This window comes from Chinchilla lanigera, unplaced genomic scaffold (genome assembly GCF_000276665.1).
Source record: "Chinchilla lanigera isolate Chin_1 unplaced genomic scaffold, ChiLan1.0 scaffold00083, whole genome shotgun sequence".
NCBI lineage: Eukaryota > Metazoa > Chordata > Mammalia > Rodentia > Chinchillidae > Chinchilla > Chinchilla lanigera.
In genome coordinates this window covers 2,749,726-2,777,058 of record NW_004955484.1, presented here as the reverse complement: position 1 = coordinate 2,777,058, position 27,333 = coordinate 2,749,726, and the positions used below count along the sequence as shown (strand labels likewise).

Genomic DNA, 27,333 nt, shown 5'->3' with positions numbered 1-27,333 from the left:
AAACAAACAAACAAACAAAACATCAATTCCACCCACCTGCTTCCCAGTCATGATGGTGCAGTGCCTCATGCTGCCACCAGAGGGCGGCAGAAGCCAGGGAATTGGTGGAACGGCCGCGCTCAGATGTAATTTACTGGCCAGAGATGCAGACACGATTAACATTTATCTGGCGGGTTAAATGTTGGTGGTCATTGGGCTGGGCACGGAAAGCTGGGCACGAAAAGAAATCATACAAAGTTCAGAGGCAGAGATCAGAGGCCAGACCATCCAAGGAATGGAACAAAGCCGAATAAAAGGGACGTTTGTCAGGTCAGACAGGAAACGCCCAAAGACAGCAAGTTTGGAGTGTTGCACCGGACAGCAGTGTGAGGGCTCCGGGCTCCTTCTTGGCCAGGGCAGCTGCGTCGCTGATGGAGAATCAGTCATGGCAAACGGCCAGGATCACTGAGGGTCAGGCAACCTGCACATTTACTTCACCCTGGGCAGAAGTTACTTTGTTATTTACGAGACAGGGTCTCCTTGTGTAGTTCGGGGGCTGGGCTTCATGACCTCCTGCCTCAGCCTCCCCAAGTGCTGGGTGTCCAGCTGTGCGGCACCATTCTCCTGTGCAAATATTAAACATTCTTTTGTTTGTTTTTTTTTTTTGTTTTGTTTTGTTTTGTTTTTCTTCCGGTACCAGGAATCGAACTCACAACCTTGCGCTTGCCAGGCGTGCTTTGCTGCTGAGCTAAATCCCCAGCCCCTATTAAACATTCTTGATGGGTCTCTGCTGGAGTTGGACCAAAGTTCCAGAAGAGACCCTTTCGCAGCGGTGTATGAAGGAGCTGGGTGACAGGGGACACCCCCCACCCCCGGCCCGGAGACACGCAATAAGGGGGGTGATGTTTACAGAGAATCTAAAAACAGTAGTGCCGTGGAGTAAGCTGACAGGACTCATCTGCCGCTGTGTTCTCTTGGCCCAGACTTACTCTGCAGAGCCTCTTTTCCTACCTTTAATAAAACTTTTCCACTCTTGAAAAAGAGAGAGAATGACCTTCTTTTATTTATTATTATTATTATTATTAGTAGTACCAGGAATTGAACTCAGGACCTTGCACTTGCCGGGCAGGCGCTTATGCCACTGAGCTATAACCCTGGCCCCCTTTAGCTTCTTTATTATGGCCACATCCCAGTAATTCCGTACAGCCTGATCAGCGACAAAGTCCTCCTTGTTGGACCGGCCACCCTGGACCCCTGCGCACCCTTCCCAGTCACAGAGGCAGCCGAGGGAGTCACCGGCAACAAACAGCGGGACGTCTTTGTTGATTTCAATGTTTTATTTTTCAAAATATACAATTCATTTACATCTGTATTTCACAAGTGTAGTTTTTTATATTCCAAAATCTTTAAATAGCCCGCAGTAAACAGTACAAATCACAGGATCGGTCAAACTGCCTCACTTCAGCCTTCCCACTCGGTAAGTGTTTAAGTTTCAAGTAGTGGTTTGTGGGTAAGAAGGGGACTAAACCGGGGCGCGATGTCTCTCTTTTCACATAAGCTCCACACACAGGATTAGCAAGGGTGGTCTGGCCGGCTCCTTGGTCTGGGGCCAGGCTAAGGACATCTGCATTGTTTATAAATAAGGCCCTCAGGACAGGGAGGGTGTTGGTTATGGGAAGCGGGGGTCTGGGGTCGGGACGGAGCCAAGGCACAAAGGCTTCCTCGGGGCTGCAGGAGGCACTTGCTGGGAGGTCCTGAGCGGACGCGGTGCCCACCTGTGCCCGGTGGGGAGCAAGAGTCCCCGGGGCTGGGAGGGGCTCCCACCGAAGGAGCGGCATCTGCAGCCTCCCTGGGAGAAATGCTGTGATTCCGGGGCAGGGCGGGGGTGGCTGGGACAGCTGGGGTGTCCCCGAGACAGGTTGGGCTCCCGCCAGCCCCGCTCAGGCTCCTGCCCAGGTCGGTGAGGCTGGCCGGCCGCAAATGGCAGACGGCAGCCGAGGGGCGCGCCGGGGTCTGGGGGTGGCCGTGGGAGGTGTCGGGCTGCCTTGTCTGCGAGAGCCTTTCATTCACCGCAGAGCCACCGGACCTTGGCAGAGCGGAGGAGGGACGACGGGGCCCCACGCATCCCGTCCCGTCGGGGCTGCTGGGGCAGGGCGGGCACAGCCTGGGCCCGAGGGTCAGCTTCCTTCATGCCCCGGGCCGCCGGCCGCGCCCCGAGCAGTCCTGCGGGCGGAGGAGCCGCAGGGACGCAGGGCGCACGGTCCGGCCGCGGAGAGCCCGGCGCCTCCGAGCCGGCGGAGCTGGCGGGGCCGGGCCGAGGGCGGGAAGCGCGGGAGCTCACTGCGCCTTCGGCCGCTGCTCGTCGGGGGTGAGCGTGCGGAACAGGTAATCCCACAGCTTCGTGCTGATGCCGAACCCTAGCGGAGACGGGAAGGGCGCAGTGAGGCGCGGGGACGGGGCTGCGGGCAGCGGCGGGGCGACCTCAGCGTGTGGCTCCGCCGCGCTCCGGCCCCAGCGCGCCCCTGCGTCTGTCCGTCTGTCCGGTGCCCCGCTCGGAGGCCTCCTCTCTCCTCCTGCCGCTTCTCCGTCCGCTGGGGCCACCTCCCTTCCATCCCAGAAGCGCTGCTCTCGGCCCCAACGGGACCAGGCGGCCCCTTCCTGGCCCTTTCTACCTCGGCTCAGTGTGGTGACGGAGTTTTGGGAATGTAGTTCCAGCTACAGAGCAACTGAGTTTCTCATTTCATTGAACTGGAATTAAATTTCAACTAAAAACAGATACTTGATTCCATTACCGAGAAAGCTAAAAGCTAGAGAAAATGTGAAATACAGAATCTGGATACAGATCAACCATTTCCAGTGGGAACCGGGCATCTGGATTGAGATGCGCTGCCAGTGCAAAATAAACCTTGGGTTTTGCAGACTTGGTATAAGAGGGAAAAACGTCATGTAGCCCATGAAGCGTTTGTATGTGGTTATACGTTGAAATGATAATAGTTTGGTTACACTGGGTTAAATATTTCATTAACTTTGTTCATCTTTTTAGTTTTTATTTATTGTTTTTGTTTTTTGACTTTCTGAGACAGGGTCTCCCTACGCAGTTCAGGCTTGCCCTGAGCTCACTTTGTAGCCCAGGTTGGTCTTGAGCTCGCACTGATCCTCCTGCTTCAGCCTCCAAGTGCTGTGATTACAGGCGTGGGCCACCATACCTTGCCTAGTATCTACGTACGTATGTATTTGCAGTTCTGGGAATTGAACCCAGACTCTGCACTGAGCAATATCCCCAGACCCTTTTGAAAATTTGTTTTGCAGTACGGGGAAAGAACTCAGGGCCTTTGGACTGAGCTCTTTGCCCAAACTTTCTCATTTTGGAACTTTAGATGGCCCTGGCTGGACTCAAACTTGTGATTCTCCTGGCATAGTCGTACACCAGGTCCAGCTCAGTCCTGGGGATGGAGCCCTGGGCCGTGCATGTACTGAGCAAATGCTCTACCAGAGCCACACTCCCAGTGCTTTATATGCACTTTTTTTGGTACTGGGAATTGAACTCAGGACCTTGCGCTTGCTAAGCAGGCGCTTGTGCCACTGAGCTATATCCCCCACTGTATGCATTTTTATTTTATTTAATTAATTTGCTTTTGTGGTGCTCTTGATAGAACCCAGGGTGAGCTACATCTCCAGCTGTTTTTTATTTTGAGACAGAGTCTCAGTCACTAAGTTGCCCAGGCTGGGCTTGAACTTGCGATTCTCCTGCCTTAGCCTCACCAGTATCTGAGATGACAGGCGTGCATCCCTATGCCCAGCTTTATTTTTACTTTTTAACGTGGCTACTAGAAAGTTTCAAAGTGCATACGTAAGCCACGTAATATTTTGCTGGACAGCGCCGTACTCCTTATTCTACCTAATGGTTCTTCAAATCCCACCTCACTTTATTTATTTTTAATAAATAAATATCTTTCAGGCACTTATCATTGCCTGAAATGATCTCTGCCGTTTATTGACTTCCTTGTTTATCTCTGCGCAGTTGTGGGAGACAGCGGGGAGAGCGGGTGGGACCCTCCGTGGGAGCTGGCTCTTGGGCGGGGAGGCGGGGCCGTGGGGCCATCCTCACCTGACTGCTGGTAGGCGAAGTGATGCTTCACGTGGTGGGCCTTCATGCCGTACAGGTAGGAGCCCTTGTGTGGCGAGCCGAAGTGCAGATAGTAGTGGATCATGTCGTAGAGGACGTAGCCCAGGAGGCCCCCTGCGAACATAGCTCCCCCCACCGCCTCAGGCAGGATGAGCCGGATCAACAGGTAGAAGAAGCCGATTATCAGAGAGGCCGGCACGGGCGGGAAGACCAGTCGGGAGCCGTCGAAGGGTGCCTGTGGGTGCAGAGGCCGGGGTCAGAGGTGGCCCTGTGGTCACTCCACTGGAGGATGGGTTGAGGCGGCCAGACTTCTGCTTGAGGGACATCTGGCTTTGGGGCAATCTGCTGCAGAGCACAGGGCTGGGTACGACGTGGGCAGGAAGGTGTGAGGGCCTTGCTCCTGCCAGAGGGGGTGCAGGAGCCCCTGTGAGAAAAGCCTTTAAAGGAGTGTGGAGAGTGACCATGAGGTGTAGCATCTTCCAGCTTCTGTGGTGTAAATACTCCCACTATGGCCTATCTCCAGCTGTTTACGGGATGTCACAGGGCATGGGGCTAGGAAGGGCCATACAAAACTTTTCTCAAGAGTCTGCCTGAATCAGCTCCAGGTTATGGCTGGATTAAGGCTCCCAGATGTTTCCAGCAGTCAGGAGGCTGAGGCAGGAGGATCAATGAGTTCGAGGCCAGCCGGAGGTACCTAGTAAGACCTTGTCTCAAAAAAACCAACCGCTCCCAAAAAAACAACCCTGAAAACCACCATAACAAAATGCTCCCGGACAGGTAGGACTGGAGACCTGAGGAGAGGTTGCTACTTGGAGCCTAGGCCACATGAGCTCATGTCCTCCTGGGGTATCAGCAAGGGACCAGACATATTGTGCAGTGTCTGTAAACAGGGAGATTGCTCTCCCCGGGATGGGAAAGGGGGCAAGCAGAGTGCGGCAGACTTGAGAGGACACCGGGAGGAGACAAGGGACGGGGCTGTGGATGCAACAGGCCCTTGGGTCACAGTAGTACTTGAGAGGCAGGTTGGCCCAGGACACCCTCCCTGACACCAGCTACTATACAGGGCTCTGGGAAGTAGGTCTGCTCTGGGGACAGCAAGAAGGCACCACCCTGCCCAGCCTGAGGTGCTCCAAGAAAATCCTGATCGTGGCTGAGCTCATGGGGACCCACTGGCCTGAGTAATGGGTCTGGTATCTGCAGTGTGAGGGTCTTCAATTTTTGTTTTTTCTACATCATACAAAGTATGATTGAAAAATATGGTTGTTTTTGAGACAGGGTCTCCCAGTGTAGTTTAGGCTGAGCTTGAGCTCACTATGTAGCCTAGGCTGGCCCCGAACTCTTGGCAATCCTCTTGCTCAGCCTTCTGAGTGCTGGGATGACAGGTGTGCACTACCACACCTGGCTGAAAAATATGTTGAGTGTTCAAATTATTAAAAAATTGCCGGGCGTGGTGGCGCATGCCTGTCATCCCAGCGCTCGGGAGGCTGAGGCAGGATGATTGCCATGAGTTTGAGGCCAGCCTGGGCTACCTAGTGAGTTCAAGTTCAGCCCAAACTGCATACGAGACCCTGTCTCAAAAAACAAAACAAAACAAAAAATTTATCCCAGTAGGGGCGGGGGAAACAGCTCAACAGTATAGCATCTGCCTGGCAAGCACAAGGTCCTGAGTTAGATTCCCAGTACCAAAAAAAAAATTATCCCAGTAAAAGACATATTGCAAAAAAAACAAAAAAAAAACAAAAAACCCACAAAACATATTGCCATAATCCCCCTCCAAACACTGCCCCCTGCTTTGAACACACCTTTCCCCTCCTTCTTGCCATTTTCTTTCTTTCTTTTTTTTTTGTTTTTCTCCGGTACCGGGAACCGAACTCATGACCTTGTGCTTGCCAGGCAGGTGCTTTTGCTGCTAAATCCCCAGCCCCTTTTTTGTCTTTTGGAGACAGGGTTTCACTATGCAGTTCAGGCTGGTCTTGAACTCAGTCTGTAGCCCAGGCTGGCCTCGAGCTCACAGGGACCTTCCAGCCTCAGCCTCCTGAGTGCTGGGATTACAGGCGTCAGCCACCATGCCTGGCTCTTGCCACTTTCTGAAGCAGTTCTAGTTCTCTTTTATTGTGCTGTTGTGGCTGCCCTGATGTCCTGATTCAAAACATTGACCTTTCATGGCCATTTTTGTTTTTGTCTTTTTGAGACAGGGTCTCGCTATGCTGTTCAGGTTGGCCTTGAGCTCACTTTGTAGCCCGGGCTGGTCTCGAACTCACAGTGATCCTCCTGCCTCAGCCTTCCGAGTGCTGGGATTACAGGCGTGCACCACCACGCCTGGCGTTTTTTTTTCTTTTTTTTTTCTTTCATGGTCATTTTGACTTTGGGGAAGAACCAGAAGTTGCAGGGCGCCAGATCCATCAGCCAAGGTGGACGCAGACGCACAGCAATGTTTTACGGGCCTGGCTTTCTATTCCATGGCACTCGGCTGCAGCATGCACAGTGCTTTCGACTGCAGCTCATAAAGACTCTCACGAAAGAAGACTCCAGAACTGCTTCAGAAAGTGCCCAGAATGATGGGATTAATGTTTCTGAAGTGAGAGGGAGGATTTGATTCTGGGTAATGTGTCCTTTATTGTAAAAAAAAAAGAAAATGAAATTCACCATATATTTTGGTCACCACTTGTATCAACTACATTTTCTGATTTATACCCTGGAGGGATCATAGTGTGGGGGAAAGAGACTCAATTTTGAGGAGACAGAATAAATGCTCAGGAAAGTCCAGGGCATGGTAGCTCAGTGGGGGTCACTGTGGCATGAGCCCAGGACAGCACAGTATACAGGGACCGAGAGGTCTCCAGGGAGTGTAGCCTCCCTGGGCCAGACTTGGCTTCGTCCCAGCTTCTGGGACTGTCACCAGTCCTTGAATAAATAGCTCTGGGCAATGGGTAGCTGGAAGCATAGACTCTGGAGGCCACAGAATAGGGCACAATATTCCAGCTGTGCCAGCTGTGACCTTGCGGAGGGTGTCCTTGCTTCCTTAACTTCCCCAAGCCTCAGTTTCCTGTTCTGTGGAATGGGAACACTGAAATTCCATGAGGGCAAGGATTTTGTTTGTTTCTTTAGTGTTTTGTTTGTTTGAGTCAGGATCTTGCTGTGTAGGTCAGGCTGACCTTGAACTCAGTCTGTAGTCCAGGCTGGCCTCAAACTTGCAGTGATCCTCCTGCCTTACCTCCTGGATGCTGGGATCACAGCTGTGTGCCACCACGCCCTGCTAATTTTGTCTGTTTTGTTCAGTGATGTCTAGCACATAGCAGGCACTCAGGAACTTCGCTTTGCGGAACGAACGGATGAAGGAGTAACCGAGCTGCAGTGCGGGTGAAAGAAGGCGCTCGCAGGCGCAGGCAGAGCCCTGGGGTTAGCAAAGGCGCATGCGCACACTGCTCTGTCTCTACCTGGCTCAGATCAGGACGCCCGACCCAGTGCCCGCTTCATGCGATGTCAAGCACCCTTGGTTCCCCATCATTTCCAACCGCCGCGGGACTCCCGGGGAGCCCTGCGGCCCTCAGAGCGGGGCACAGTCGCAGGTCCCGAGCCGGATCCCGCCCCGCTCACCTTGTGGTGCTGGCCGTGCAGCGCGAAGTGCAGCATGATGAGGTAGTAGCTGTCGCCGGAGGGCTTCATGTGGAAGAGGAAGCGGTGGATGAGGTATTCGAGGAGGCTCCAGAGAAACATCCCCAGCAGGAAGAGGCCGGGGAACACGGACTCACGCACCACCACCGAGTACTCTGTGGAGAGCAGGGCCGCGCGGTCAGGAGAGGCCTGGGGGCTCGGGTGTCCCCACCGCGCGTCACCCCAGGCAGGCCGGGAGCTGACGCCCTTGTCCGGGTGCCACGGGGCCAGGCCAGGGCAGTAGGAGGCACAGCAGTGGCCGGATGCCAGGCCCCGCCCTGAGGGGTGACCTTGCTGCAGCAAGGGGACAGTCCCAACAAAGCCAGAGACGCAGTGGGCTACTGAGGGCTACTGCAGCAGTCTGAGCAGGAGGGGCAGGAAACCCAAGCGCGGGCATCGCAGAGGATGAGCCTCTCAGAGACGGACAGGGCTGCAGATCGGGCTAACCAAGCAGCACCCTGGGGGAGACGGAGGCGGACGGATGCAACTTCTTCAAGTGAAGGTGACTGAGGGCCACCCCCTGATGACGACCTGCAGTGATCCTCTCGTTTCTCTACTTCCTTTTCTTTTCTTTTCTTTCTTTTTAGGCTTTTTGAGCTGATCTGAACTCGCTTTGTAGTTCAGACTGGCCTGGAGCATGTAGGCCAGGCTGGCCTTGAACTCACAGCGACTCTTCTGCCTCAGCCTCCTGAGTGCTGGGATTACAGGCGTGCGCTACTATAACCAGCTTCAGATTTTAATTCTTGTACCACACAACTCACGATTCAGTGGTTCTTATTGTCTCCTGAGCTGTGCACCAGTGCAGTCAGCTGTCTGACCAGATGTCCCTTCCCCAGCTCCATCCTGGACGCTGCCTCTGTCCCTGGGGAGGAAGCCTCAGGCTTCCACGCTCTGACTCCAGCCGTGCCCCATATGCTGTCGAATCCCAGCGCTACATTCCAGCCCAGCCCCGGGGGCAGCGTGCTCCTGGCAGTCTGCTCCCGGGGACCCACAGCACTCAGCCCCGAACTGACACAGAACTGATGCGGGGCCCAGTGAAGCCAATCCCTTTCCTCCTCCCTCCCGGCCTTTCACTCCTGCCCCTCCGGGTTGGTCCCCCGGCCCCCCTCTGTGAGAGTTCCCCCACATACACACAGACCAGAAGAGCTGGGCTCAGGTCACCCCTACTCCACGACCACAGCCGTCAGCTCTGGCAGTTTCACCCGCTCACGATCTGGCAAAGTGAAAGAAGCCAGGGGTGCCCAACCCATTCATATGAAAGGTCTAGAATCTGAAAATTCAGAGATGCAAAGCAGAGCAGTGGCTGCCAGGGGCCGTGGGGCAGCGGGAAGTAGGGAGCAACTGCTCTGCAGGCGCTGGGGCTCCTTCTGGGGTGACACTTGGGAATGAGGCAGAGGAGGTGTTTTGCCGCACAACCTTGGGGACGTACGAAGGGTGCCGAGTCGTTCCCTTCACAGTGCTTATTTCTGCTGGGTCCACGCGGTGGGGCACACCGGTGACCTCAGCACTCTGGGAGGTGAAGGCAGGAGGGTCTGCCTTGGGTACCAGGTGCTGGCACGGCAGCACAACCCGCTTTCATTGTGCATGCAAGATTATATGGTGAGAGTAAGATCTAGTTAGATGTGAATATTTCCAGAAGGCCTCCTCTTCCCCACCTCTTCTTTCTTACGTTTCTGTTTTTGTATTTTTTTGGACACAAGGTCTTGTTATATAGTTCAGGCTGGCCCTGAATTCGCTATGCAGCCCAGGCTGGCCCCGAACTAGTGCCGATCCTCCTGCCTCGGCCTCCCTGGTGGCAGGACTCCAAGCGTGGGCCTGTGTCCTCCTCCCTCTCAAGGCACGCTCTTACAAGCATCTAGGAATTTCAGCCTTGGCCCGGGTCTCCCTTTGCCTTGCATCGCTTGCTATCACCCCAGCTCTTCAGCATTTACTCCACTTTGCGCAGCAGCTGCAGCGGGACTCCGCGCAGGGTCCCCTCGGCTCACTCTGTGGGCTTGGCACCCACTCTGGTGATGAGCTGCGGAGAGGCTGGCATCACCAACCCTCCTCCGGCGCGCGACCCCTCATTGCACAGGCGCAGGGGAGCGGGCAAGGCGGCGCCCCGGGGCCCTCCAATCACCTCCCGCCGTGCAGGAAAGCCCCCTCCTATAGGTCAAGCCTCTGCCCGCCCCCTCACCCCAGCCTCACCCCGCGCCCAGCCGGCCGGAGCTGGTACTGAGTGGCATCTCGGGAGGAATCCGGCAGAGGGACCTGGGCCAAAGCTTGAGCTTCCCCTTCCCCCTCCGGCCGCAAGCCCCGCGGCGCTGCCGCTGTTGGCGATTGTCAGGGCCACGCGCGGACAGTGGGCGATTCAGTGAGGGCCTCCCAGCCCCGCCCTGGCTGTGCCAGAGCCCTTCAGCTTGGGCAGAGGGGAACCTCGGCTCCAGGGCGTGCCCGGAGCAGCGCCGGGCTGGGAGGTTCCTGCAACTCCCACCTGGTCCCAGCCCTGGGACAGGTGAGGCTGCAATGCTTTAGCTGTGGCCCCCTCTTTTTTTGGGGGGCTGGTGCTAGGCAAGCATTCTACCATTGAGCCACACCCACAGCCCCCTTTTAAAAATATAAAATCCCGAGACAGGGTCCGGCTAAGTCTCCCGGGCTGGGCTCCAACTTGTGATACTCCTGCCTCAGCCTCCCTAGTATCTGAGGTTACAGACACTTTCACCTGCTGCATTTGGGGCCCTGGCTTGCTGTTGGGGGGGGGTGGGCAGGGGAGGAGCCTGGGTGCAGGGAAAGGGGTCTGAACATGTGGGCTCCCTGGGGGAAATGTGGGTGATCAGGAGAGGGAGGCCACCGCCAGCTGTGGTCCCTGAGCAGGTGGCACAGACCTGAGGCTCAGGGTAGGGGTGAGTGAGTGGGAAGGTTGGCAGAGCGGCCACATGGAGAGCTGCAGTCCTTTAGGCCCTTTGGACAGTGCCCTGTGTCAGCCCCTCTCTCTGTCCCTGGACCTACTAGAAGCTGGGGGGGCACCTGGTCTCTACATCTTAGGCCACATGACTTTGAAATCACTTGCTAGGCATCCCTGAGGCTCCATTCCTCACTGTTTTTATTTATTTTTAAAGTTGATAGATAAACTGGATGTGGTGCCTCATTCCTGCAATCCCAGCTACTTGGGAGGCTGAGCCTGCAGGATTGCAAGTTGGAGGCCAGCCAGAGCAATTTACCAACTCAGGGACACCTTATGTCAAAATAGAAAATAAAAAGGACAGGGTGTGATGGTGCATGCCTATAATTCCCCACACTCTGGGAGGCTGAGGCAGGAGGATCACAAGTTCAAGCTAAGCCTGGATAACTTAGTGACTGGGTGAGACCCTATCTCAAAATAAAAAGTAATAAGGGGCTGGGGATGTAGCTTAACTCAGCCCTGGGTTCAGTCCCAGTAAAACACACACACACACACACACACACACACACACACATGCATACACACAGCGGATAAGATTGCAGGTATTTACTGTGTGCTCCAAGGGGAAATGATAAAAAAAAAAAAAAACCTTCAATGGGGTGCTGGGAGGGTTCCACGAGCTGACCCCTGGGATGCACACGGAGTGGCCCCCTAGCTTGGGCGCACTCTGGGACTGCCCCCCTGTTCTCTCCAGGTTCTCTGCTGTGCTGTGCATTGTCGGACCAGTCTGAGCCCAGCTCTCGGCGGTGCCACCTGATAAAGCGACCTCACCGTGCCCCTTTGTTCTTCTCCCCTTCTCCGTATCTTCCTGTGCTGGGGAAGGAACCCTGGCCTCATGCACGCTGGGCAAGTAAGTGCTTTATACCCGGTCCTCAGTGAGTCTCCTGACAAAGAAGCCCAGGTCCCACCTTTTCTGATAGAGCCTTGTAAGAAGCGCCATCCTATTGCCCTTTTGGGTGGCTGGGGTTTGTACCCACTTGGGGTAGGGTGGGAGCCTGACAGAATTTTTCCGTACACAGGCTCACTTAGAAGCGTATATGTTTGAGACGGGGTCTTGCTCTGTAGCCCAGGCTCGTCCTTCAAGTGATCATCACAGTGATCCTCCTGCCTCAGCCTCCCAAGTGCTGGGATTATGGGTGTGGCCACCGAACCTGACTTCCTTAGAAGTGTTTGCAATGTGGCCTGGGGGTCCTGCGCTCTTAGAAATCCAGGACCGGGGCAAACATGGGTCTCCTGCCTCCAGGCTGGCTCCCTGGAAGGGGTTTAGGAAAGAACCTGGCGTTACCTGATGTGAACGATTTGAAGAGCCGGACGTTGCCCTGGGCGAGGGTTCCGTAGTAGGACCAGCTCAGGTACAGCACCAGGGGCACCCAGATGATGGGGACACTGTACCTGCGGGAGCCACCAAGGCGAGAGAGAGGAATGGACATGGCCTGGCTTGCCTAGGGGCGCACGTTTCAGCGAGGGAGGGGCGAAATGGAGTGACACCAGAGCAGGTGCAGAAGTACGAAGCATCCCAGGGTCAAAGTGGCACTGGTGTGGGGCAGTGGGCAAGGGAAAGGACAGTCCCTCTGGCCCTGCCTGAGATGGATCACTGGCGGGAACCACAGGGCGTCTGTGCAGCTGGGTAGACACTGCCCTCTTGTGGCTGAGGAGCTAATTGAAGGAAAATTGTTTCCATGAGTATTAGAGGCTGCTAAGCTCACAGGGGAGTCGAGGGGAGGGGTGGCTGCACGTTGGGTTGTCGCCCTCTCGCAGAGAAAATCATGCACAATAAAGGGTCACCCCGATGGCACGTCCCGCCCTCCCTGAGAACCCCCAGGCTCCATCAGGAGACAGGGACAGCCCAGGCCAGGCTTCAGGACTCACCAGGCTGTCTTGGACAGGGCCTCCACGAAGTCGGAGTGGAAGAGGCGGATGGGTCTGCTCACCGGCTGGTGGACCCACTCGTCGTACTTCTCCCCCAGCTGGCCCACCTGCCACAGCAGGGGCTTCTTCCAGTCCACCAGGTCCTGCAGGGAACAGGGTAGCCCCTGATATTCGTGCCTCCCCAAGTCCCGTCCCCCAGCTCGTGCAGTCTGTGTGAGCGAGCGCCACCTTCCTCCCTTGGGGATGACCCCAGTCCTCGTCAGGGTCTCTGGCTACGGCCTGCCTGAGGGCTCAGCCAGCACCAGGGAGGCCAGAGCCCTGGGGAATTAGAAGCCTGGGGTGATGGGCCTTCTTGGTGTTGGCCTGGTAATTCATTCATCTATTCAGTCATTCATTCATTCAGAAATTTGCTTAACATTGTGTGCGTGTGCTGGTCTATAAATGTGTCTGCACGCAGGTGCGTGGCAGAGGCTGGAAAGAATCATCAGGGGTGTGAAAGGTCATCTTTGGTTCATGCAGCTTAGTGCTCTGTCCGAGTGCAGACTCTGGCATCAGTCCAGCCACACATCCTGGCTGTACCGATCACTGTGACCTTGGGAAAATTACGTGACCTTTCTGAGCCTGTTTCCCCAGCTATAAAATAAAAATAATGGTAACGGTATCTGCCTTAAGTGCTCGGCAAGATGAACCATGCCACGAGTGACAGTTTAGTGGTGACACAAGGCAGGATGACTGGTACCCAGTGCAGGTGTGAGGTGGGCGAGAAGGGCTTTGCAGATGATCTGTGATTTGTTCACATCATATAAAAGATTTGGCAAGGGGAGGGGAAGGGACAGAGGGAGCAGGCACAGATGGAGTTGAGAATGATTGTGGTCTATTTGGTAGTTTTTTTTTTTTTTTTTAAAGATATGGACTTACTATGTAGCACAGGCTGGCTTTGAACTCACTATGTAGCCCAGGCTGGCCTTGAACTTGCAGTGATCCTCCTGCCTCAGCCTCCCAAGTGCTCGGATTACAGGCGTGTGCCACCATGTCTGACTTCTATTTGGAACCTTGTCACTGTTCTGTGGATGGTAGGAGGGATCTGCCAGGCTTTAGACAATGAACACTTTGTACCAGGTCCAGAGCTGGGGCTGCACCCTCCAAGCCAGCTGGCCCCAAAGCAGGATGTACACAGAACCCAGGGGCACTCAAGCTCACCCCAGAGGTGGGGAGGAAACAGGAGAGATCTTATCTCTGTCTGGGACATATTTGTCTCATCTTTGAACCGTATCTCTGTGTGTGCACAGAATACATGAGTACATTTTCACCTGCACTTGATTGATTAAAATGGACACAGAGAATGTCCTCAGGGAGGTTAACTCTTAGGGATGCAGATCGAAAAATTCTGGAGGGTGCACCTTTAGGCCGTGGGAAACCCGCGAAGATGTCTGGTGACTCAGTGCCCTGACACAGATTACAAATCAAGAACAACAAACTTGGAGCCAGAGAATGCTTCAAAGCCCAGATCTGCTGTTCGTCTTGGGCAAACATCTTTCCTTCTTGGGGGCCCAACCCAGCATCCCACCTGGAGTGCGGCTGAGGCGTGGTGCAGGGTAGGCGCCTGGTCAGGCTCCAGGACAGGAGCTGGGACTGAAGGAGGGTTAGCACAGGCAAGGAGAGCCAGGCGTGCAAGAGCTGTAGGTGGTGGAGAGCACACAGGCCCCAGAGCGCCTCCCGGGGGTCCTGCAAGCTGCCTTGTCCTCCTGTGGCTCCGCCCCGCAGGTCTCCCAGCCCCTCCGGAAGTGGAGTGGTGCCACCATCACAGCTTGGGGCAGAGTGTGGGGTCCTGACCAAGCAAGCGAGGCCTCAGGTACTGTTGCTGCCCCGGGATGGAGGGAGGGTCCCCAAGAAGGTAGTGGCTCCTGCCAGGCCCGCTGGCAGGTCCCAGGTGCTGGCTACCTTCGGCTGAGGGGCTACTTTCTGCTTCTCAAGCTGGAAGGTGACCCAGGGGAGCCTGGAGCTTCTCACCCAGCATCAGCATAACTGACCCGGGTGCGGCTCCGTTTCTGACCCTGACACTCCTGACTCAGCCCCTGGTCTCAGGGCAGATGGATTCCTCGAGCCTGCTCTCCCCACCTTGGGTCTCCCAACTCAAACTCCTGCATACCCCGCAGCTGCCATTGCCAGGGAAAAGCAGTGGAGGGACCAGCTCGAGGACTGTGTCTGCACCTTAACTGGAAGCACAGCGCCCCGCAAAGCCTGCCTCGGGAGCTGGCCCAGGTTCATGGGAGAGGGTGCAGCTCCATCCTGGCTGCAGTGCCTCAGGAACCCCACACTCACGGGGCGTTTGCAAGGGGCCCTGAGTGGCTCTGGGCATTTGAGGCGGATGAAATCATTCACTCCTTGCCATTCCACAACTAGGCAAGTGACATACACACTTACTGTCAGTTCATAGATCTGCCCCGCTGCTCACAGATGTGAATGCTTGCATAGTTTTCTATGCTTTCATGCTGTGTATATCCTGATAGTGCAGCCCTCTCTCTTTTTTTGTTTTTATTGAGACACGGTATCACTACGTAGTTTAGGTTGGTCTTGAACTCATGTGTAGCTCAGGCTTGCCTCGGACTTGCAACAATCTTTCTGCTTTATCCTCCGGAATGCTGGGATTACAGCTGTGCACCACCCTATCCATCTGTAGTTCATCTCTTACATACAGCATACAGTTGGTCTTCATTTTCTTTTTAAAAATGTAATTATTCCAGTTTACTTCTTGTGCTTTATAAAAGTAACATATTTGTAGCACATATGGGTCTTGGTTTTCTCTCTAATCAATCCCTGCCTTTTAATTGCAGTGTTTAGGCTATTTACATTTAATGTTGAAATTGGTCTATCTTCTTGCAGTTTCCTGTTTTCTGTTCTTCCTTTGTCTTGTTTGCATTGCCTAAAAATATTCTATATTAAAAATATTCTATATTATATCCTCTATTGATGTTTCACTTTTTTTTTTTTTGTCTGTTTGAAACAGGGTTTCACTATGCTGTTCAAGCTGACCTTGAACTCACTTTGTAGCACAGGCTAATCTCAAACTCACAGCAATCCTCCTGCCTCAGCCTCCTGAGTGCTGGGATTACAGGCATGCACCACACCTGGCCCTTTTTTATATTTTATATGTTGTACTTTTGCATGTCACGCGTGACACCCTGTGACTGCATTTCATTTGTGCACTTCTGTTACAAGTTGATACACTGTGTCAACTTGAGGAGTCTAGAGGCTTGGTTAAGTGACTCAGCAGTTCTACATCCTGGGGTGAAAGGGACATGCCCTTACCTCTGATGTTGTTCATTGTGTTGATTTGAGAAGTTTTAAGGTTAACTAAGTGACTTAACAGGGGGCCAGGATCCTTTGTATTCATCCTGAGCCTGTGCAAGAGGAGGGCATGGAGATTCTGTGAGTACTACATGCACCCTGGGTGGGGTAGCCTGCTTAGACTGTAAGGGAGGGAAAGAGGCTTGTCCCCTGCCCCTTTTTGCTCTTGCTGCTTTTGCTGTTTTGTGCCGCCTTGAAATGTTGCCCCTGTGCCCTGCCACCCCGCCTTGGAGCCAGCTGATTATAGACTGAAACCTCCACAAACTGTGAGCTAAACAAACCTTTCCTTCCTTAATTCTGGGCGTCTGGTGTTTTGTCTCAGCAATGAGAGAAAAGTAACCAAGACAACCTGATTTGGTCTTAGCTACCTTAGGCAGCAAACATTTCTATCGACAGCTCAGAGATGTGGCCAGGTGGGCCTCTCTCTCCACCTAGCAGTGGTCTTGGGCAAATTCTCAGCTGTTGATTCCTTTTGCCCTCATTTTGTAGAGCAAGCAGTCAGCAGCATAGGGTTCATTAGTTTAATTCAGCTGAGCGCCAGGAAGAGATGTCAAGCAGGCACTCCAGCCTGAATCTCACGCCTTATTATGGACCTAGAGTGAGTGGGGGAGGCTGGAGCTGAGTGGGGGAGTGCAGTCTACAGGTGCAGTAGGGACAGAGCCCCCAACACGGGTCTGTTGTGTGACCTTTGGGTGTGATGTCAGTGACTCCCTGGTTAGACCATGGCCATCCTCACCCTAACAAACCCTCCTTTTACAGCTGCAGAACCTGGCGCTCAGAGAGGGCAAGTGGGGCATTCAGGGTCACCCAGCTGGAGCAGGGCTGCGTGGAGGAGAGTGCGGATATGCTCAGAAACTGCTCTGCTGTGGGCGCTTTTTAGGGGCGGGGGTGGTGTCCTCTGGTGATTCAGACCTGAGCAACAGGCTGGGCTCCAGGAAGCCAACGCAAGATGGGATGTGTTTAGCCCAAGCACCCTGGCCCCTCCCCCAAGTCTACACCCCCACCCCACCTCCCGCTATGCCAGGAATGTAGCTGGCAGGCACTAGCAAGGGGAAAGGGCACCCTGCTTTCCTGGGTGGGCGGAGGGCCTGCTGCCAGGGTGGGACGGGGCCACCCTCTGCGTTCCCTTGCCTCCCCAGGTCCTCCTCCCTGGGGCAGCTCTGGGACCAAGTGGCACAGGACAGAGCCCTGGGCAGCCTGAGTTCAGGAGCAGCGTTTCTCCCCAGGGGGCCAAGGGTGGGGACAGGGGCACTGCCTGGTGTGAGCAGCTCCTCCCACTGCCACAGCCTAAGCTAAGGCAATTCCTGAAGCCAGCAGCTACCCAAAGCCCGGAGCGCATGGTCCCCAGCAGCTTCTGAGCCTGTACAGAAGATGGGCAGCAGCCCCCAGGTGGGGGAGAGAGAGCCAGCAGGCGCCCCAAGAATCCCAGCTACAGCTCCTGCTTCCCGCACTCTGCTCCCCTGTCCTAAGCTTTAGTTCAGAGACACTGCAACTTCCACCACCTCATCTTACAAATGAGGGTCGGATGCTTGGCCTCCCTTGCTTCGATTCAGGACTGGAGCCAGGAGATCTCAGACCAGCTGAGTCAGCCCTGCACCTCGGATCCCTCCGCGCAGGGCCTCAGGGACCCTGGTTCAGGGTCTGTGCCGCTGGGACGTGGAGGAGGGGCTCTGGCGGTCTTCAGGGGATGCTGTAGGCCTGTCCCGCATGGTCCAGCTGGGAAAACCCTAAGTCCAGAGGGGCAGTTCTGGGCCACCTGCCTCCTGCCCTGGTGACTTGGTGGCTGCAGAGGTGGCAGGGAGCCCAGAGGTGAGCTGTGCCAGCCACCACAGCCTTGAACTCCATCCTTCCCTGGAGGCAAGTTTGCCTGAAGGGCTCGGTTCTGATCCAGGTGCCACTGTCCTGAGCTTCCAGTGACTAATCTGAGGACCCCCCAAGGGTTAAACCCACAGGGCCAATATCAACACATTGGCCAGGCCCTGGGGACACCTGGAGCAACCCCTGATGTCAAGGGCTGTGAGCGCAGCGCTGGGCAGGGGCAGAGACCAGGAGCGGGGAGCTGAGGAAGCCTTTTGTCTGGAGCCCTGCCTGGCCAGATGATTCTCCCAGTCCCCAGGGAAGAGGAACAGGAAGGAGAGGGCGGGGCAGGTGCCACGGGCTGGGCTGCTAACCTGCTGCTAACTTGCCTCCAGGTGGCTTTGGCAGAGACTTAACTGCTTCCTTGTTAATTAAATCTGGATAAGGATAATCCTCGTTTCTTCAAATGCATTTCAAACACTTGGCTCTTGTTCCGGTAAGGACTCAACGAAGAAGCATTAATTCCGTGCTAAATGTGCTGCCTGGGGCAATCTGGGCTGGAACCCGGGAAAACCCTTCACATCCCACTTCTTTGTCGAGGTTCCAGGGAGATGGGTGCCCCAAGTGGGAAGGGTGGAGAGGGTGCCACGGGAGGGTGCCCACAAGAAGGCAGTGAAGCAGCTGAAAGAGGCAGAAGGGCAGTGGAGCAGGAAGATGAAGAGCCTGAGGACAGCCTGGGCAATTTAGCCAGACCCGGCCTCAAAATGTAGTTCAGTAGGTTCAATCCCTAGCGCAGAGAGACAGACAGACAGACAGAGACAGAGACAGATAGAGAACAAGCGCTGGGACGGATGTGCCAGAGGGTTTCAGAAAGCAGTGAGATTTGTGCAACCTGATTCTTGTCCCCGAGGGTCCCACCCCGCGGGGTGAGGGAAGAGGTGGTGTAGAAGTGGTTCTGGTAAAATTCCACAAGCCTGGCCGGCGGACGGCATCTGGGCTCTGAGCGGGGGTGGGGTGGGGGGCGCCCCGTGTGCTTCTCCTCTCTGCCGCCCTGCCCGGTGCACCCCACACTCCTCTCTCTGCCCAGCACAGCCCCTCCGACTCCCAGCTTCTAGGCCCAGAGGCACCGGCAGGCTCCGCTGTGGCTCTCCTGGCCCCTCTCTTCCCGCCAGGGGGCCTCGGGCTGACCATCTGACCAAAGGAGACAGGAGTGGGACTTTGTTTTGGGGAAAGGAAAGGAAATAGAAGGGAGGGGAAGGAGAAGCTCAGCTCTCTGCTGCCTTCCTCAGGCCCTGGCCTGGGGACACAGGAAGAAGGGGCGGCGGGGAGGAAGTGTGTGTGACAGAAAGTACGTCGGGGTGGGAGGTGAGGCGGGGTGGGAGGTGAGGCGGGGTCTGCAGCCTGGGGTGACAGCCAGGAGCCAGGCCGTGGGGGGGGGTGGGGCGTCCCCCTCTGAGCACAGGTGGAGCTGAAAGAGTCTGGGGGACCTGATCCCCTGCCTCCTGCAGAGACAGGCGGAGGGTGTCAGCCAGGCTCAGGGAGGAATCTCCCCCAGAGCAGGTGGCGATGGGAGGGGGGGGCTGCTGTCCCCAGCCAGGCTTGGACCCCAGCCCCTCCATGCCGGGATGGATTTTTCCTGCCAGTCTGCCCCTGTGGCTGCCACTCTGATACAGCCCTGGGTAGCTCTCTCTTCCTAGTATTTTCTTTCCTTTCTTTTTGAGACAGGGTCTTGCTGTGTAGTCCAGGCTGGACTTGAACTCACTACGTAGCACAGGCTGGCCTCAAACTCATGGCAATCCTCCTGCCTCAGCCTCCTGAGTGCTGGGATTACAGGTGTGTGCCACCACTCCCTGGCTTCTTTCCAGTCCTCAAGCCCTAAGCCATGGCCGCAGGTGCTGGCCTCAGAGACTGCTCTGCAGCTCCTGCTAGTACTTTCTACCCACGGCTGCAGTGGCCTCCTGGCCCTGCGCTCATTCCCAGGGCCGCCCCCACTCCCCTCTGGAGCCTTTCCTGCTTCGGCGCAAGGTCCCCGCCCCACCTGCTCCCTTCCCTCAAGGTGGTTTATCCTGCCATATGCAAAGCAAACGCAAATCCCCCAGACGGCCACAGAAGCTTGTTACTTATGCTGAGCCCCTGCCTCAGGCCCTGGCCTGGCCATCATGGACACCCACGCTGGTGATGACCAACCGTGGCCGCATCAGGGGTCGGGCCCTGAACCTAGGTTCCAGGGAGTGGGTGGGGCCGCTGTGTGGCCCGGGCAAGCCCTTCTCTCACTGGCTTTTGACTCCCTCTCCATCACTGCTTTTCTGCAGGGGACAGGGCACGGAACAGCCTTGCGGCCTCGCAAGTCGGGAACCCTGTGGTGGTGTCTTTCCAACGGGCACGGTCCTCCTAGAAGCAGTGGCACTCCCACGTGCCAGTAGCCGTCTCTGACTCCTGGGGCCGGGGCCTCTGGAGCCGTGGCCAGGGGGCCCGCAAGCCGTCAGCTGTGTGGAGCCCCTGGCCCCCGCCCACTTCCCCTGGCTGCCTGGGTTCCTGGCGGTGTCCTGTGGCCCTTGTGTGGTCAGAACTGTTGGGGGCAGTGGCGAGGGCTGACTGTCCCGCTTCTATGCCCCTGGTGCCCGCGGCAGGCAGAGGACGCACGGGTCTGGCACTCTGCATGTGCACATCTGTGGGATGGCCCCATGCCCCAAGCTGGAGGGACCCGACCTGGGGCCTCCAGCTCCTCAGGGCCCCCCTCACCACACACAGGGTCTTGCCTGACTCTGCTCACCCAGAGCAGGCCGAGCAGGCCGCCAGGGCTCTGCGCAGCCGGCAGCTTCTCCCCGATGCTGAGTGTGGCTGTGGCCCAGTTCTACTGGCCTCGTCCCTGCCAGTGACTCTCCTGGGCCCGGGGCAGCCCTGCTGTCCTGTGCATCGTCCCCTCCGAAGCCTCAGGAGGCCTCTTATGCTCCTGGGGTACTAGGGGGCTGACTCCACACACACCCCCTTGCTTTCTGCCATCAGGTGCCACCCAGCCTGCCCACCCAGCTCTTGCATCAGACATGGGCACCCGTGTCCCTTCCTTGGCTGCCCTGGGTGCAGCGCGTGGCCCCCACCCCTCCCACCCGCAGTGCCCCATCACCGCCCTGCTGTACCCTGGGCCAGCTACCTTGTCCCAGTCCACCGCTTTGAGCCTCGGCTCCACCTCAGGGTCCGGCTTCGGAGTTTCCGCGGAGGCTGCGTCCCCATTCTCCACGGGCTCCTGGAAGGAGAAGGGACAAGGGGACTGTTTAGAGCAGGTGAGCAAAGAGAATGGAGCCCCAGCTGGGCACAGTGTGGCACACCAGAGGCCCAGTGTGCTAAGAGGCTGAGGCAGGAGGATCACAAGTTTGCGGCCAGCCTGGGCCACTTAGCAACCTAGCGAAACCCCGTCTCAAAGTAAAAAATAATAAAAGGACGGGGCATGTAGCTCAGTGCGGAGGCTCTGGGTTCAATCCCCAGTACTGAAAGAAGCGAGGTGGGGGGAGCGCCAAGCTGCCTCTGGCCGGGGAGCCAGGAACGGTGAGCGCCCAGGGGTAGAGCGAGGTGGGCGGAGACCAAGGACTCTGAGTGCTTTTGAAGCCGAGAGACACTGATGTGGGTGTCACTGTTCTTTGTACTTTTCTTTCCTATTAAAAGGAAAAACCTAGGAAAGAACGAACACAGGCGGGCACATTGGCGGGTGTGAGAGCAGTGAGTGGTGACAATCGGGGAAAGGGCTCCCGCGTCACACAGAGCAGGTCACAGGCTGGCACTGAGGGCGCCTGGTGGGGCGCCCTGTGCCACGCCCGACGGCTCCCTCACCTCATTCTATCCTCGGTCAGGCCACAGATTCCAGGGGCCACAGGCTGGGACTCCTAGGGCCACCGGACTCTCAGGAAAGAAGGGAGCCAGGGAGCCGCGGTGGGGGTGGGGTGGTTGGCAGAGGCGCGGCGGGGTGGGCTCAAGGTTAAGTAGAATGGTAAAGAGCAAAGTCAGAAGGACACAGAATGTGCTGGGAGCGTCACATGGCCCCGCCGGCTCTGATGTCACGTGGGCTGAGGCCAGGCGGGACAGCACCTGCCAAAGGCCTCCCCTCTGACTTCTGTCAGTAAAGAAACCGTGGAGCTGGCGGCCCTTGGAAGGTGGGTGCTGGCGAGACGCCAGCGACACGGTTTGAGCAGCCGGCTGGGGTTTCTGTTCTCATGGTGCTTACGTTTCTGTTTCCAAGTGAAGCCGAGGGAACCTGATGGTGACAGTGACTGCGTCCTTCCCTGGGAAAACCCGTACATAACCCACATAAAAATGGGCTTTCGTGGCTTGTCTTGGTCTGTGTATCTCAGGTACTTAATCTGCATCATCAAGCTAACCTGTGGATTTTTTTTAAAAGCATCTCCACTCTCTGAGGAGAGGGAAGAGTGGAATCACATCACTGTACACGGAAACTCCCTAAATACCCCGCACAGGCGCTCCCGTTTCCTGTCAGTCAGGAGCTCCACGATCTTGTTCCTGCCCACTCTATTTACTTGAGAACACCCTCCCCCTGAGCTCCTGAGCTGTCCTCCTTCTAGACATTTCTTTTCTTCTGGTCACCCCAAGTCCTTTCTTAGGGTGATTAACCCCAGCTGCACTCACAGCAACCTGGTCTTCCTCCCTCAACAGGACCGAGGGTGTCTCAGCCGGGAAGGGTTATCAGGCAGATCCTCGTTCAAGGCTTTTGCCTGCGTCATGCTCCTAGACATCTCAGGGTGCAGACTGGGATCTGATCTGGGCCTATGTACCCCACAACCACCGCTGGCAGAGGAGCAGGATTCCTCCTTCTGCTGACTCTTGTCCCTGAATCCCTCATACCCCCTGGCCACCCCGAGCTTCTGGGAGTCACTGCTCTCCTGACAGGCCTGTGTGAATCTGAGGACAGAAGTTATTACTTCTGTAGATAACTGCTACCGGCACGGCGGGAGGGCACCGCGGTCTATCAGCTGATCTGGACCAGAAGCCCTGTCCACTGGAGCTGGGACACCAGCATAATGACGAGTAGGAATCCAGGGACAGGGAAGAAACAGGAAGCCCGAGGCGTGGGATCCCGGAGGAGAGTTTTGTGGGGACCAAAAGTCTTGGCTCTATCAGCCTCCCTGCAAGGGCTGGCATCTCAGCGTCACACTCCGATGGCCCCATTCCTCCTCCAGTGCGTCCCTTAGCCCATCCACATCACTGCTCCCCTATTCCTTCAGCCACACACGTGTTGGTGCCCAAGTGCACCGGAAGCATCAACGAAGATGCAAGCCACTCTCTCTCTCGTTGCTCCGGAAGGGTGATTCCAATTTCCCGTGTCAGTCTGACCGGTAGCCCTGCTGCCACCTCTAACACCTTCCCCAAAGTGGACATAGGGTCATCCTCGGCAAATTTGCCTATCCGTGACTTCCCCATGTGGAAAGTCTTTCCCCTGTATTTCCAAACTCTTCACCTACTATAGCCTTGGAGTGATGCATTTCCCTGTAGCTGGAAGGGACACCTTACCTTCTAAATACATCTTACTTTTTTCTTCCTAAGCCTCACCTGCCAGGTTGAGGACAATGCTTACTCTACGCCTGGCCCTTTAATCTCCCTAACAACTGCATGGAGTAGGTATATTATTCCCATCCTACAGGGGGGACCCTAAGCATGGAGCAGTTCTACAGCCAGTGAGGAGCTGAGCCAGCAGCGGGACTGGAGGATTCTCTTTCCCATCATGCTGTTCTTCCCTAGCCTTCCTAGCCAGAGATCCCTTCATTTTCCAGTATGATTTTAAAAAATCAGACTGTTACGCATGTAAATACCCACTGCTTCAGTTGGTATTTATGATTCCTTGTCTCTGGTTGTTTTCAAACATTTTGGTAATTATCTTTCTTGTCTAATGGCATTATAGATCCAGTACATCAGGGACCTATGATTTGCTGTTTCCTGTTTCTTTAGCTGCCTAATCAGCTCTTGCAAACACTAGATGCTCTATCCACACATCCCCAGTGGGCCACATTTCAATGTGGGGTCAGAGCCAGGTGTGGTGGTACACGCCTGTAATCCCAGCACTCTGGGAGGCTGAGGCAGGAGGATCGTTGTGAGTTCAAGATCAGCCTGGGCTACATAGTGAGTTCAAGGCCAGCCTGAACTGCATAGCGAAACCCTGTCTCAAAAAGACAAAAAAAAAAGGATAACAACAACAAATATATAGGAAATACATATTTTCAGAATAAAAGGCCATTATAGCTGGGCATGGTGGTGCATGCCTGTAATCCCAGCACTTGGGACACTGAAGTAGGAGGATCACCATGAGTTTGAGCCAGCCTGGGCTACATAGTAAGTTCAAGGCTAGCTTGATCTATATAGTAAGACACTTATCAAAAAAAACCAAAATAAAAAAAATAAAATAAAGGCAGTTCTTCCCAAGGAAAGGCAGTTGGCAACTGTATACTGACATATTAAAAAACATTCTACTTAAAGATATTTCTTAATGCAGGAAGATGACACCATAAAGCTTTGTTTTATGAGCATTCCCTGTACGTGTCTCCTCGGCTCAAGCTGTTGACGTGGACTTTATAATCTATCTGTAACAGGAAGTAGAGCCAATGTTCACTTTGCCCCAGTGTGAAGACTTTACTCAAAAAATTACTGAAAATCGAGTTTCTCCCAGGTGTGGTGATGCATGCCTGGAATCCCAGCACCCGGGAGGCTGAGGCAGGAGGATCATTGCAAGTTGGAGACCAGCATGGGCTACAAAGTGAGTTCAAGGCCAGCCTGAAGTGCATAGCAAGATCCTGTCTCAAAAGACCAAAAAAGAAAAAAAAAAAAAATCTAGTTTCAGTATAAGTGGAAATAGAACTTTTAAGTCTTTTTCATTCCATTGGAGATATATTGAGGAAACCGCAGGACTCTGTGCCTCCTGCCTGGGAGCCGGGAGACAGGAGTGGGAGGTGCCCGAAATTCCTCACCCGTAGCAGAGCGGGATCCAGCACTGGCCTCTGAGGATGAGGAAAAGGCGGACAAAGGGGAGTGGAACAGCGGTGTGTGTGTGTGTGTGTGTGTGTGTGTGTGTGTGTGTGTGTGTATGTGTGTCACTGTCTCCCTGCTGTCTGCCGCCCTGGCCAAATCACCGCCAGGTGCCTGGGCCCAACCCGGAGCAGCGTCACTAGTGATATGCTTTTGACAAATGAACCCTGGAGTAAGCAGAAGCAGGTGCTTTGCTGGTGGCCTCTTGATGGCCTTACAGGACCACACCCCTCCTTGGCACGTGACTGAACACACTCCCAGTGCGGAAGGAGACTCCAAGGAGAGCCAGAGCCAGCGGTAGGTTTGTGTCACCTGCACCCAAACCTTCTCTGGGACAAGCACGTGTCCTCCAGTGCACGTCTCACTGACTAATTCTCTCTGGTCTAGGTGTGAGATTCCAGGGGCTCCAAAAGCCTTCTCCTCCTGAGCCAAGCGTGGTGGGGCACACCTGTAATCCCAGCACTCGGGAGGCTGAGGCAGGAAGATTGCAGCAAGTTCAAGGCCAGCACAGGTTACATAGTGAATACAGAACACAGACCCTATCTCAACAAACAACAAACAAAACAAAAAGACCTCTCTACACACACGTGAGTGGCTGCAGGAACCGTCTCAACAGGAGCAGCTGCAGCACACCCACCCATGCAGAGCTGGACCTTGTTTTCCAGGTGTCCATGCCCGGGGTTTGGTTTCTCATTGAACTGGGTTCACCCTTGCATTCTGCAGGTGAATATCATCCATGAATCATAAGTGTGTAAAGGTCACTCCAAGGAACTAGGGAACCCTAACCTTAAAAGGCTTTCAACAAAAGTTTCTTGGAAATTTCCACAATGCATTATTTAAAAGACTGTCTGGATGGGAGTCAAAGGGATCTTTTAAAAAAAAATATCAAAAAGAAAAGAAAAATAACAAAAAGAATCCCAAAGCAAAGGAAACACGTGCGCGCTTCCAGCACCGGGAAATTGTCTGAGGGACACCTCTGGATTGGATAAATTTCAGTATCTGGTGAGGGTGGTGAGTAATTTGTGATCAGATTTATATTGGCTTTTACCAGAATGATTAACACAGATGTCAATGAGTAAGCCTCGCAGGAGTGTCTGACCCACCTGTGTCAGGTGACACCTTCCTCACAGGGTCCGCCTGAGTGATAGGAGACAGTCCCAGGGCAAGCAGAAGGGTGCCGGAAGCCAGAAGCAGTGGTCCATGCCTGTAATCCTAGCACTCTGGGAAGATGAGGCAGGAGGATTTTGAGTTCTGGGCAACTTAGAGACTTAGCAAGACTGCCTCAAAAAAAAGCTGGAAGGCAGCTCAGCCAAAGGCATAGGGTTCCATCCTCAGGAGGTCTGGTGCTCCGGGCTGAAAGCATTTCTCTTACTCTATTACCTGTTGGTTTTCCCCGAGCTGGGTGCCCGCTCCCTGAACTAGACCCGGCTGTGTGCCCACCTGGGGTCCTGGCACAGGGTTGCCACACAAATGCTTGCTGAGTGATATCCTCGTGAGGAGCTAAGCGGCTTGCTTAGGTGGGGAGGCCACCTGGGGTCATCAGGGTGCCAGGAAGAGCCTGTCCCGTGCCTGCCACAGCCTGTGTTTGCATGGGAAGAGGAGGGCAGGTACAAGGAGCCACCAGTGTGGCCTGCCAGGGAGGCACGCGTCACTGCACATTCCCTGCTGAGGCGCAGGACATGCCGAGCAATGCGGTGGGAGGGTAAGGAGGACACTGCGACCTCCTCAGGTCCTTCCAGCCACACTCTGAGGCTACATAGACAACAACACCAGCCACCGCTGCTACAGCACAGCGCCAGTGCCCGGCTGGTCACGAGGTGCTGCAGGCTCCCATCATGGCAATGGTTCCGCTCACCCCACCTGCCCTCTGGGTGCCCTCTTATGCCAGCTCTCCACGCAGAGCTCAGTCCCCTCAGACCCATGCCCAGAGCACACAGCAGCTCCTGATGCTGGCAGCCTGCGTCCCAGTGTGCCTGTCCCTTGGGAGACAGCATGGGGTGGCAGGGAGACACCTAGATCTCACGCTACAACTCAGCTCCAGACTGACACAGTCCCAGGCCAGGTGCCACTGCCAGCTTGCTGGGTGACCTCCAGGCCTTTCTCCTGGAACAAGAAGTCTTTTCTCCCTGGCAAGGGTACCCGATTTCCTACCGTCCCTAGAGCTTAGGTGAGTGGGCAGGGTGTGGCTCATGACACAGACCCATGATGTTAGCGTGTTTAACATGCAGGAATCACCTTCACAAAGCGAGAGGGCACGATCTCTGTCATCCTTGAAACACGAGATATGGAAAAGCCAAACTCAGATAAACCACGAGGCCCCCTTCGCCAGAGGCATGGAGGAAAACGGAGCACAGAGGCAGTGCCGGTGCCACTGTCATCGGTCTTGACATTAGGGAGGCTGAAGGGAACCGAGTGGACCACAGTGAAACAGAGGGGCTGCACCTTGCAATGAGGGGTCGCCACGGCCTAGGCCCAGGTTGTGACAACAGGGGCCCAGGGTCATCAGACCTTCTGACTTTTTTTGCCTTTCTTTTTCTTTCTTTCTTTCTTTCTTTCTTTCTTTCTTTCTTTCTTTCTTTCTTTCTTTCTTTCTTTC

At 55.2% G+C, this 27,333-nt stretch overlaps 1 protein-coding gene across 1 annotated transcript in view; it reads right to left on the bottom strand.

The window, feature by feature from the left end:
- Nucleotides 1–1,295: 1,295 nt before the first annotated feature.
- Fa2h (fatty acid 2-hydroxylase) overlaps nt 1,296–27,333 on the bottom strand; it is a 49,268-nt gene continuing 23,230 nt past the window's right edge. The window contains exons 2-7 of the mRNA XM_005403456.2: nt 20,866–20,958; nt 12,570–12,712; nt 11,986–12,092; nt 7,703–7,875; nt 4,088–4,340; nt 1,296–2,396 (exon numbers count right to left, since the gene is read on the bottom strand). Coding sequence (XP_005403513.1) covers nt 2,317–2,396; nt 4,088–4,340; nt 7,703–7,875; nt 11,986–12,092; nt 12,570–12,712; nt 20,866–20,958 — 849 coding nt within the window. The 3' untranslated portion in view covers nt 1,296–2,316. The remainder of the gene's footprint in view (nt 2,397–4,087; nt 4,341–7,702; nt 7,876–11,985; nt 12,093–12,569; nt 12,713–20,865; nt 20,959–27,333) is intronic.